The sequence below is a fragment of the Rana temporaria genome, chromosome 4 (genome assembly GCF_905171775.1).
Source record: "Rana temporaria chromosome 4, aRanTem1.1, whole genome shotgun sequence".
Lineage (NCBI taxonomy): Eukaryota > Metazoa > Chordata > Amphibia > Anura > Ranidae > Rana > Rana temporaria.
The window spans coordinates 415,571,061-415,584,246 of NC_053492.1; the positions used below are offsets into that span (position 1 = coordinate 415,571,061).

The 13,186-nt window shown below is 40.9% G+C and overlaps 1 protein-coding gene across 5 annotated transcripts in view; it reads right to left on the reverse strand.

Moving 5' to 3' along the window:
* Positions 1 to 13,186, reverse strand: part of LOC120937804 (serine palmitoyltransferase 3-like) — an 89,904-nt gene that overhangs the window by 16,201 nt on the left and 60,517 nt on the right. For 4 of the 5 annotated variants that reach the window (XM_040351295.1, XM_040351293.1, XM_040351292.1 and 1 more), the window contains 3 exons: positions 9,882 to 10,101; positions 6,713 to 6,839; positions 282 to 417 (listed from right to left, as the gene is read on the reverse strand). In XM_040351295.1, the coding sequence (XP_040207229.1) occupies positions 282 to 417; positions 6,713 to 6,839; positions 9,882 to 10,101 (483 nt within the window). The remainder of the gene's footprint in view (positions 1 to 281; positions 418 to 6,712; positions 6,840 to 9,881; positions 10,102 to 13,186) is intronic. The other variant, XM_040351296.1, reaches the window with a different exon arrangement.

Consider the following 13,186-nt stretch of genomic DNA (forward strand, 5'->3'; position numbering starts at 1 on the left):
GAACAGCAAGTACAAGATATATACTGATTAATTGGTAATTGCACTTTGCACTTACATCTTTGCTACTTGCACTGTTAAATTAAACAACCCAATAACAGTTTTTAAAAAAAAATTGATCGTTGAGTTTTTAAAATTGCATTTTCATTATGAAATCAGAATATTTTAAAGTATTGTTTACAAGAATTATCCTAGAACTAGGAGTTATACAATTAATATTTTGCAAAGGTGTATAGTACATCGAGTGACACTGAAAAACGTGAAAACAGCATTATAGTGCTTACCCTACTTTGCTTGGCATGTACATGAGTACAGGGACAACAGGAGAATCTTCATTGCCGTAGGTAATTAGATTTAATTCACGCAGCCTCCGTCTGAAGTATGTGGTGTTGTGTGCCAACTGATTCACTCTCTTCTGTCCTACAATATGTGCATTCCCACTTGTCATGTAAGATATACAGTCTGTTCATTATTACACTGAGAAAACATCCTTATTGTATTAGAGAATTAAAGTGGTTGTTAAGCCACTCTAATCTGTATACACCATTAGCACTGCTTCCTATTGTAATGTCCCCCTCTGTGTGTGATTTATAAAAATAAATGCTGCAAATACCTAATTTCACTGCCGAGATTGCGATCACATGACTGGCCAGCTTTCTCCATTCCCCCTATGAGATGCAGCGGGTGGGGCTGAGATTCTCCTGCTGATGTCAGTCTGGAGGGCAGGAGGAGGAAGGGAGGAGAGAGCTGGCTGGTAATATGATTGCAACCTCAGCTCTTAAATTAGGTATTTACAGCATTTATATTTATAAATCATTCACAGAGTGGGACACTGCAATATGAGGCAGTGCTTATGGTGTAAACAGGTTAGTGTTATGAGAGCAGCAGGAGGGGGGAGGGTGGCTTACACAGACAAAGAGGAGAGTGGGAGGAGGACACAGGAGCAGAGAGGAGAGCAGATAGCAGGCTACTGACAACGGAGGCACATAAACTGACTACGGTATCGGGGCTCAACAGCCGTGATACACTGTGGTCAGTTTACAGAGGGGTGGAGAGAAACTGTCAGGATCAGCCAGGTTTTTTAGGTGTTACAGGGGGCCAAATGAAACAGGACAAGCACTGTGTCATATAACATACTTTAAATGAGCAGGATCCATTTTTTGGGGGGGTGAACAAACGCTTTAAGGAAAATAATCCCTCAACTTCTGAAAAGCATAATTTAAAAAAATTGCCTTAAAGTAGAACTATTGGATTTTTTTTTTCATTTTTGATAGAGTAATGGAGGGTCATAACCCATGTAAGTTTATTTTTTGCCATATGTGTCCCATTGGGGAGCTTTCTCTTCACTTCCTGTCCCATAGCCAAAACAGGAAGTGAGAGAAAATCTCTGAAGATTCAGGGAATTCCTTGGGGACCCCCAGGTCAACAGAACTAGTGTCCCCATTGGAAGATTTCACCCTTGTACTTTTCTGGGGACAATCCAAAATTCAGGATTTACTTTCAATGATAATGGTAACCAGGACAAATATAGAGGGCAACTGAGCAACAGAAAGCAATAAAAACAAATCCCTCTCCACTCTATCCAAAAATATAAAAAACAAGTTTTGCCTTTAGTTGTACTTTAAGACACAAAACAAAAGCAGAATGTCAAGGTTTTAAAGCTCAAAAGGGGTTGTAAAGCTTCATGTTTTTTCACCTTAATGCATCCTATGCATTAAGGTGAAAAAACATATTGCAGTCACCGCCCCCCGAGGCCCGAATCTCCATGGGCGCGATCTTGCGTTGCTTTCCCCCAGCTCTTGTCAGCTCTACATTGGATGATTGATAGCAGTGCAGCCATTGGCTCCCGCCGCTGTCAATCAAATTCATAATGCGGCGAGCCAGGAGGCAGGGCCGAGTCATACACTTAGCGGCTATGGCCGCCGGGTGTATCACACGGGAGCGCGCCCACAAGGTAACCCCCTCGGGAGAGAGCTTCCCAGAGGGGGTTAGCTCTTGCGGGGAGGAGCCGCGAGAGCCGCCGTGGGACCCCAGAAGAGGACGATGGTGGCCACACTGTGCAAAACGAACTTCACAGTGAAGGTAAGTATGATATGCTTGTTTTAAAAAAAAAAAAAATAATACATGTGGCAATTTTAAGGCAAATTTTACCACTTTCATGTTTCCTAAAATTGCAAGAACAGCTAAACTCATCCAGGCAACTTATCCTTAAAAGAGAAATATGAAAAAAGATTTTTTTTTACCATACTTCTCTTCTGGGTCACAAGAGTAAATATACTTTATACTCCCGAGTCACTTTATAGAGGGCTATTGCCTTCTACCAGCTGACGTGACAGGACCATGCCAGGCTCAATATTGTTGAGATCCAATACACTGCCTTATTGACAGCTGGCTCCGCCTTTTTACCACATATCTGAGAGCCAGCAGTGCCCCCCCCCCCCACTCAGAAGCCTAGCACTCTAGTGAGTGTTTTAGGAGCAAAGTGAAGAGCGGTGACTGGCAGTCATCACTCTGCTTGGCTCTGACCAAGAACTGAGCCATCAGTGCTCATGTGATCGCTTGGTTCTCAGTGTTAGGGTCAGCGGGGGACAGCTGCAGCATCCCACAGATACTCCAACATGGAGGTGATAATGGATGTTTGCCTAATTCCAAAGCCCCTCATTCTCCCTTAACAGTTTTAATTGTTTCACAGTGTTTATATAAATTGTTAGTTGTTTTTGCTATGGAAAACTGGTTGAAAGTTTTTAAATCGCTAGAATGTTTCAGTGTCTACGGCCAATATAAACTTTTGCCCTTTATAAATTTTACGTGAGGCAGGCTTTGATCCCCTATCACTTAGTTACAAGTGACTGACATTGCTGCAGGAAGCTTTCTGAGTATGTGACAGCTGATGCTTGACTATGAGCTAAACATCTTGTTCTTTCTTCTAATGCCGCATACACACGACTGTTTTTCATGATGAGAAAACTGAAATTTTTTGGATTGAAAACCGGTCGTGTGTATGCCTCATAGCAGTTTTCTCGACGAGAAAACTGGCCGCAAAGAAATTTGAATCTGCTCTATTTTTTCTCGTTGTTTTTCCCGTCTCAACGTGAAAATCGCTTGTGTGAATGCTTTTCCGAGGGGAAAAAAACATGCATGCTCAGAAATGAGCAAAAGCATCCCAAAGTGTGGTGCCATTCGAATGAAACTTCCCCTTTACAGTGCCGTCATACATGTTGTACGTCACTGCGCTTTGCTTGAGCATTTTTTTTCATGGACGTGTGTATGCAAGGCAGGCTTTAGAGGAATTACGACGAATCATGTTGAGAAAAGCAAAGTCTTTTTGCAAGACAGGAAAAATGGTCGTGTGTACGCGGCATAATGCCGCGTACACACGGTCGTTTTTCGGCATGAAAAAAAAAGGCATTTTTAAAAACGTCATTTAAAATCACTGTGTGTGGGCTTCATATCATTTTTCGGCTTCTGAAAAACGAAAAAAATAAAAAATTCGAACATGCTGCATTTTTTAATGTCGTTTTTTAAAATGTAGTTTTTCGGGTTGTAAAAAATGATCGTGTGTGGGCTAAAACTACTTTTTAAACCCGCTCATGCCCAGAAGCGAGTTATGAGACGGGAGCGCTCGTTCTGGTAAAACTACCGTTCATAATGGAGTAAGCACAATTATCACGCTGTAACAAACAAAAAAGCGTGAATCGTCTTTTACTAACAAGGAATCAGCTAAAAGCAGCCCAAAGGCGAATAGAACTTCCCCTTTAGAGTGCCGTCGTATGTGTTGTACGTCACCGCGCTTTGTTCGTCATTTTTCAAAAACGATGGTGTGTGGGCAACATCGTTTTTAATGATGAAGTTGGAAAAACGTTGTTTTTTGGACATGCTGAAAAATTTCATTTTTTTCATGCCGAAAAACAACCGTGTGTACGCGGCATAAGATCCACTTCTCCACACATGGTTATCAAAGCCCAACTCTACGCAAAAATTACATTTAAATTTTTTGCATCATTTACCGTACTTTACTCCTCAGTCTTGATTCCAGACACCTCTTCCTAAGCCATCCTGCAGTGTAATGGATCAAAGCCACAGTTTTTACTCCCTGAGCCAAGCTAATACCAGACTATGGGGCATTTTTACCTGCTTATCTTCTTGAAAATTGGTCTCCTCACTGCCCCCCTGTGAGTCCTCCTGCCTCTGAAGCTTATGAGAGAGGACCCAGCTGTTGAAGCACCACCTCCAGCAGATGTCCACATCACGCAGACAGTAATATGTACACCCAAAAAAGAATCCCAGGAAATAAGGAGAAAAGAGAGAAGGATTGTCTTGTGACTGGGGATTCAGATAAGTAAAATGGGCATTTGGACAGTTTTGTTTCTTTTTGCTAATATCCTGAGTTGGACTTTAAGAATCAACTACGGGTTTGGTGGTTTGCATTGGCATACAAGCCAATCTTGAAGAGGAACCAGGAAACTTGGCTTACTGGAAATCCCAATCTCTCAGGATTGAGATAAGTGTGGAAGGACACATACCTCCTAGAATCACAAACACACAAAGGAGAGACCCTGCCTTACTCCATTTATAATTAAGCAGTTGTGCATTGAGTTTCACTTTGAATACTAAAGATGGCAGTGCATATAATCAATGGGATCATATAAAGCTGAACTGTTCTTTAAAATGTAAATATTTTTTAGCTTTGATTAGAGCTTGGAAGAATCAAAATGTCCATTAGGTTTCAATGTCCCTCACCAAAGATATCCTCTCACTCCCTGTCCCTCTGACATCAGAAAAATAATGGGGGTAGTAGTTTTCATTAGGACACAGATGCAGACATTGATAAAATATTCTCGGACATTTTTTCTATTCCAATAAAAATTAGTTTTTCCTTTGTGTCCTTGCTGGAGATATTTCCCATAATTTTCTGTTCTAAACCCTTCTTAATTGTATCCATAATAGTTTGGGCTGGAGTTGGATTCTTACCGCTTGCAGACCAGCGCACGACGTTGTACATCGGCACAATGGCACGGCTGCGCAAATGGGCGTACCTGTACGTCCCATTTAAATCGCAGGCTAGTGGGCGCATGCTTGCAGCCAGCAGGGTACGCGCCCGCGGGTCCTGTGGACTCGATGTCCGCCAGTGGCCCACGATCATGACACGGAGAGGCCGAACGTGGAGATTCCTATGTAAACACGGCATTTCCCTGTTATTCCAACAACATGACAGGGATCTACTGCTCCCAGTGATCTCTGTCATGTTCTAGTGAGACCATCCCCCTACAGTTAGAACACAGTGAGGGAACACACTTAACCCCTTGATCGCTTCCTAGTGTTTAACCCACTCCCTGCCAGTGTCATTTATACAGTAATCATTTTTATAGCACTGCTCACTGTATACATTTCAATGGTCCCAAAATAGTGCCAAAAGTGTCCGATATGTCCGCCGCAATGTCGCAGTCACGATAAAAATCGCAGATCGCCGCCATTACTAATAAAAAAATTATAATAATAAAAATGCCATAAATCTATCCCCTATTTTGTAAACGAATCAAATACGCTTATTGCGATTTTTTACCAAAAATATGTAGAAGAATACATATCGCCCTAAACTAAGAAAGATTTTTTTTTGGGGATATTTATTATAGCAAAAAGTAAAAAATATTGTTTTTTTTTTCAAAATTGTTGCTCCTTTTTTGTTTATAGCGCAAAAAATAAAAACCGCAGAGGTGATCAAATACCACCAAATTAAAGCTCTATTTGTGGGGAAAAAAGGACGTAAATTTTGTTTGGGTACAATGTCGCACGACCACGCCATTGTCAGTTAACTCGACGCAGTGCCGTATTGCAAAAAGTGCTCTGGTCAGGAAGGGGGTAAATCCTCCGGGGCCGAAGTGGTTAAAGCATCTAATGTAACAACTGAATTTTGTTCAATCCATAGTCCAGCTGTTTCTGAAGATGTATTTCATCATTTTGCCATTGGGAGGGGTGACTAACAGTTCACTGAGTTTGCAGTAAAGATTCACACCACAATGTGTGGGTCAGTGGATGTGTGTTGACATGCCCTGATGATACAGTATGTGTTTCTGCAATACATTGTTATGTGCATTGCTGTGCTCCTTTTGCTTTTCGTTTTTTGAAGAGACACCTTTGGGTTCATTTACTAAAGGCAAATAGACTGTTTACTTTGCAAGTGCAGTTTCACTCATTTTTCCCCAGAGCTTAGTGAACGGTGAAGCTCTCCTGATTTCCATCCATGTGCAAGGAAATATACTGTTTATACTGTTTTTTTTTTTTTTTTTTCCTTGCTGAGGGTATATTCTTTACAAGGCTAAGCTTTGCCACATTTACTAAGCTCTGGGGGAAATTAGTCCAAGTGCACAGTCAATTCGCCTTTAGTAAATCAGCCCCCTTTGCTTTTTCCCAATGCAAGATGCAGTGTATTGGAACATGCTACAGTGAAATAAATTGCTGCCTGCCTCATTTTTTTTTTCAAGTATGAGTAGCGGTTGGGGAAATGGCTAGAATGCTGCTTAGTTTTATAGAAAAACGTATAGCACTTTCAGAACCATGGCAATTTTGTTTTTTGTACGTAAATACAGCTACACATATACAAATGGTAAATACAAACATTCAAGGACAGTCCAATCAAATCAAATACAACTTTTGTGCCCAGTTTTTAATATGTTGTTCACATAAAAATATGTCAGAAGGCAATCTGTAATCTCACCAATTAGAGTCCCATCACGTCCCATAATGCACTTCATTATCCTGAGGATTTGTTCCGCTACTGAAGGAGACATAGATGTTGCATACACTGCACTATGAGAATGGGTTCTTAGATATGTCACAAGTTCCTGGTAAAGAAAACATGGGGAGTAGTTTGATAATATAGTTGTGCTTTATTTTTACAATTCAACTCTTTACAAGAGTGTGAGCATGCCTCATTCATTACTCCTCATGCTTCGTCAATATTTTAGGTAATTAAAACCCAAAGGATATGCAAACTTTAGAATATGATTAACAATAAATAAAAGAGTTTTACAATAACCTATAACTGATCTTTGTAGCTACAGGCACTATGGAGCATTCACCCTCAAATTTAATAGCACATGCACTTGGTTCATTCAAGCCATCCTCTCAGCAGGACCATCCTCCCTGCTCCCCCTTAGTAATGACTCAATAACCTTCCAGCCTACTAAATCGCAATTCCAAACACACAACTTTGGTAGTGGGGAGAAGGGTGAGCTGAGCTGTTAAATAAATAAATTGAACAACTTTAGTTCCTATACTGGATACTTTGAGGTTTGATTGATTCACAGTGCCTACAGCTATAGACATAGAAGAGGGCTTGTTTTAAAGCTCATTTATTGGTTCTAAAGTGAATATCTAAAAATTTGTTTTTCTCTTACTTTTCTCTTGCTCCCTGTAATTAAGCCCTACCTCCAAGGGTTCTCTTGTGTGCAGCACAGAGTCTATGTTGGTATTTCAGAGCCCAGGCTACTTATTAGCATAGGATAACACCTCCTTGATCAGGATGTTTAACCCAAATGTTAAAATCCAAGCCTCCCTAATATTTTTACTGATAAAATAAAACCAGACACAGAATATAGTAAATATAACTCAATATATAATTTCAATATATTGTGCACTTGTTAATAATCCTTAAAGTGGGGGTTCACCCAAAAATCAATTTTTAACATTACATTCAGCCGAGTTGTCCTAATGACAATCGGCTGTTTTTTTTTGTTTCTTTTCCCGTACATACCTTATTTTCAACGCCGCTTCCGGGTATGTCTTCTTCGGGACTGGGCATTCCTACCTGATTGACAGGCTTCCGACCATCGCATACAGCGCGTCATGAGTTGCCGAAAGAAGCCGAACGTCGGTGTGGCTCTATACGGCGCCTGCGCACTGACGTTCGGCTTCTTTCGGCAACTCGTGACACGTAGTATGCGACGGTCGGAAGCCTGTCAATCAGATAGCAACGCCCAGTCCCGCAGAAGACAAACCCGGAAGCGGCGGTGAAAATAAGGTATGTACGGGAAAAAAAAAAAAAACAGCCGACATCAAGTGTCCATCAAATCATATTGTGCTCTGTGCTTCTTCTTGTACTCCTATAAAATTCTTCTGTTAAGACAAATCGTCCGTGTTCAACAACCTTTAACCTTTAACCACCCCCATATACGTCGGCTTAGGTTTTAGGTCTGGACTTTCACGGTTTTAGGTCTGGACTTTCACTGGGCCATTCTAACACATGAATATGCTTCTTGCCAGTCTTCCATAAAGGCCAGAATTGTGGAGTGCGTGACTAATCGTTGTCCTGTGGACACATTCTCCCACCTGAGCTGTGGATCTCTGCAGTTCCTTCAGCGTTACCATGGCCTTTTTAGCTGCTTCTCTGATTAATGCTCTCCTTGCCTGGCCTGTGAGTTTAGGTGGATGGCCATGTCTTGGAATGTTTACAGGTGTGCCATATGCTTTCCATTTTTGGATGATGGATTGAACAGTGCTTCGTGAGAGGTTCTAAGCTTGGGATATTTTTTCATAACCTAACCCTGCCCTAAATGTCTCCACAACTTTATACCTGACCTGTCTGGTGTGTTCCTTGGCCTTCATGATGCTGTTCGTTCACTGAGATTAAATTACACATAGGTGGACTCTATTCACTAACTAGGCGACTTCTGAAGGCAATTGGTTCCACTCGATTTTAGTTAGGGGTATCAGAGTACTGGGGGCTGAATACAAATGCACACCACACTTTTCAGATATTTATTTATAAAAAATTTGGAAAACCCTTTATCATTTTCCTTCCACTTCACAATTATGCGCCACTTTGTGTTGGTCTATTACATAAAATCCCAATAAAATACATTTATGTTTTTGTTTAGAATATGACAACATTTGGAAAATTTCAAGGGGTATGAATACTTTTTTAAAGGCACTGTATGTCAATTAAGGTGTCTGTCCCTTTAAGAACTCATAACTAAGAAATATAACTCTCATACATAATATCTCAGCATGTACATGTGCAAACATATTAAAAGAAAAAATCCATATGATTAATAAAATACATATGTGAAAAATAGCAATTTGATTCATAAAATTGTGCAAAAAATAAATAATTGGAATCCAATCCACAGTGCAGATCTCCAGTAACTGCTAATCAGGCTTCACACTATTTATGGGCTTTTCCCCACCTTCTGGACACACCTTCTCAGGGGTTGGCTGGAGTTCCATACATTTTCAGACTGCAATCTCTGTCCTTCCCTTTAAGACGGGGGAAGTAACAGAGCAGCAGCCTGTGAAACACAGAGCAGCCCTAGGCAATCCACTCTTGCGCCTCTAAATACAGTGGAGCTAAACAAAATTTGGCCTAGTAGCCTACACTAAACTAGGAGGGTGCTACACATAAATAGCTCAGGCATTTTTCCCTGTGTCATCAAAGCTGCTGACTATACGTCCCATGGGCATTGTGGGCAGACGAGAATATTTGTGAATATATTACAAAGTAGAGGAAGGCTATCAGCAGTGCCAACGTTGATAGCCTTGCCCACTCCCATCCAAGCAGCAGCACATGGTGACAATACTCTGGTGAGTTTACTGCAAAAAAAAAGCAGCATTGTTACCCCATTAGGTAGTAGAAAATCACCAGATTTTCTAGCAGAACCAACATATGAAAAAACTATGTTGCAGGGGGATAGGTAGCAATATGGTACAGAGGGCTCAGAAAACAAAAACTTCTGTGTTAATTCTACTGACAGACTACTGCATATAATCCCGTTATATGTTTGCTTACATCTGTAATTTAACTTGGCTACTTAATTTGTTCATTATTAATAGACTATTTCACTGTAAGGTCAAAAATCATAATAAAGACTTTGGATTGATTTACTCACCCTTTTCCCCGCAATATATCCTCCACTGGCACTAAAGCTTTTTGTGAACGTTCCCATCATTACATCAATATCTGCAGGGTCCGTCCCAAAGTATTCTGCCACCCCTCTTCCTGTTGCCCCCACTGCTCCGATACTGTGTGCTTCATCCAAATATAAGTAAGCATTGTATTTCTTCTTGAGTGCCACAATCTCTGGAAGGCGGACAATAGATCCCTCCATACTAGAGCAAGAAAGAAAATGTAAAATTTATCAAAACATGATCTAGTTCTCAGCCAGTATTTAAAAAGATGTTTATTATCCAAAAAAACACACAATCAATTCAACTAACGTACCTTTCTTTAGGGACAAATTTAATTATTTTTAGATGTAAATTAATTGCAAGGGATTGCCCCAATACTGGCAAAGTTTTACAAGGTTAGTTCACCTTTACCAAAAAAAAAATGCCTATGCAGATATAGGGCATTTATAGATTAAAACAAATTGTGCAACTTAACAGAAGTTGAATAATGCCCTTGTTATAGATGTAGGCCATTTACTTACCTCCTGAAGTCTGACCAAAAACTCCCAGAGATGGCATCCCCCATCTTCTTTTGCTGCTAGGATGTTGCTAAGGAACTCCCAGCTGTAACTGCTCAACCCCATCGTCACAGAAGCAAATTCGTTCTCCAGTCCAACCCTCTTCGTATGTGTCCTCTCTCCCCTCTTCTGAGTAGCTACGTATGAGCTAATTGTTGCAGAAATGGAGGAGATGGTAAATTTGCACATGTTCGAGGGTTTGGGAGCTTGCTCCTATGAAGGTGTGATGGTGAGGGTAAGCATGAACAGATGGGGCATGGTCGGCGGGTCCCTGTGGTGACACAATATAATCAGCATGCCTATGCAGCGCAGCACATCACTCAATGGGAGCAGGGCAGTTTTCCTGTACATGGCAGGACACAACTACAATTTGAGGAGGAGCTGTCCATTGGGCAGAGTATTGAAATTATGCGCTAGAAGCTTCTTGGATACAGCAAGCGGCTTTACTTATGGAGGGTATCTTTTATCATGTCTTTCAGCTAGGGATGAGCTTCGCATTCGAGTCAAACTCATGTTAGACTCGAACATCGTATGTTCGATCGTTCGTCGAAATTATCAACGTTTTGGGCCGTTCGCGCCAAATTCAATTGGCGTCTCACGGCCCATAATTCACTGCGGCATCGCAGTGCATTGCTGGCTGATGATTGGCCAAGCATGCACTATGACACAGATTGCAAAAAACGGAGGGTGGCTTTGGCCAATTATGGCTCAGGGGGTTTAGTACACGCCCCACACTATAAAAGGCCGCCTGCAGGTCGGCCTTGTGTAGTGTGTTGCGGTGGTTAAAAGAGAGAAGACAGAGAGAGAGAGAGTGTAATTTTTAGTAGGTAGATAGAGCAGGCAGGCAGGCAAGCTAGTCAGTTAAAGTTACAGTGTGTAGAGGATATATATGCAAGCCGCAAGCAGTTTCAAATTACTTTTTTCTTATAGTAATCTCATTTTGTGCAGGGACGGTTCCAAACGTGTGCCACTTCACACGCATACTATAGACACCCAGCAGGTACGATATTTAAAGGAATTTTTCATTTTATTTTTCACTTTAAGCATCATTAAAATCACTGCTCCAGAAAAAAACGTTTTTAAAAGTTTTTTTTCCCATTGGTACATATTCCCTGGGGCAAGACCCGGTTTCTCAAAGACGTTTTACGACAATAACTTACATATTAGGCTTTAAAATGAGCACTTTTTAATTCGAACTTTCGAGTCCCATAGACGTCAATGGGGTTCTAAATGTTCGTGCGGTCCGTTCGAAGGTTCTGGTGCGAACCGAACGGGGGGGTGTTCGGCTCATCCCTACTTACAGCATTAGAAACATGAAACAGGAACAAGGAGCATACAAGTACATATAATACAATAAGGATGGTACTTCCTCTGATAACCATACCACATATTATAACACTGCAGTGCCACCTACTAATATAGATAGGTATAATGCATATATATATATATATATATATATATATATATAGTTCACAATATATAAAGCTACTTGCTGTTGCTTCTTCCAACACCCCTTCTCAACAGCATGTGCTGTTATATTCAGCTTCCACTGGAAATAACTATGAAGTTTATTCAACAAAGGTTTGGTGAGTGTATTGGCAGTCATCTCCTCTGATTTTCCCTCAGTAGGTGATACTTGCCATTCATGTGTTTGATCCTAGGATTGACCCTTTCTGATTGTGCAAGCTTTATACAACCCTGGTTGTCTTCAAAAATGGGAATTGGTTTTGACATGTCTATCCCAATGTCCACAAAAATTTGATGAATCCATATCGCTTCTTGACAAGCGTGTGCTGCTGCAATGTACTCTGCTTCAGTTGAAGATAGAGCGACAATTGTCTGCTTTCGACTAGATCAACTTATGGTTCCTTCCCCATACTGGAAGATTAATCCACTTATGGATTTGCGGTCTGGGCAATCACCATCTACATATCCGACCAGTTTTGGATTAGATGTTGCTGGTAACCGTATCTTCATCTGAATTGTTCCTTTGAGGTATTGCATCACTCTTTTTATTGCGTTCCATTCATTCTGAGGGGGAGCTGAGACTTTCCTGCATAGTATGCCTACTGCTACGGCTATGTCTGGTCTTGTCACAGTGGCAACATATAACAGTTTACCGATTGCTCTGTGATACGTGTAATTTTTGGGTAGCAAGTTTTCTGCTTCATTGCTCTTTTGGTAGCCTGGTTTTCACTTCCTTTGCATCTTGCATATGGAATTGTTCCAAGATTTCTGAGATTTTCTGAAATTGGTTGAGAAGATAACTTCCTACTTCTCTCTCTATTTGGATTCCCGGATAGTAGCTAATATTTCCTAGCTCTTTGATTTAAGAATTTTCTTTTAGCTTGTGAACTATCTGATTGTAATCCCCTTCTTGTTCAAAACAGGTTATAATAGCAACATAGATAAGGATGTATATCCATCTGTCTTCTTGAATATTAGAGTAGAGACAGGGGTCTGCTTTACTTCTTGAGAATCCCTCTCTGGTAATTACTTTGTTCACTTTCTCATTCCACATCCTTGCAGATTGCTTAAGACGGTAGATGCTCTTCTGAAGTTTACACACAAGGTTGTCTCCTGGCTCAAACCCTGGTGGTTGCTCTATTTAGAGGTCTTAATGTCTCCATATAGGAAAGCAGTTTTAACGTCTAGGTGTTTCACTTGCATGCCCTTCCTGGCTGCAATGCTAAGAAGCACTCTGATGGTGGAGTGTTTTATGATATTCC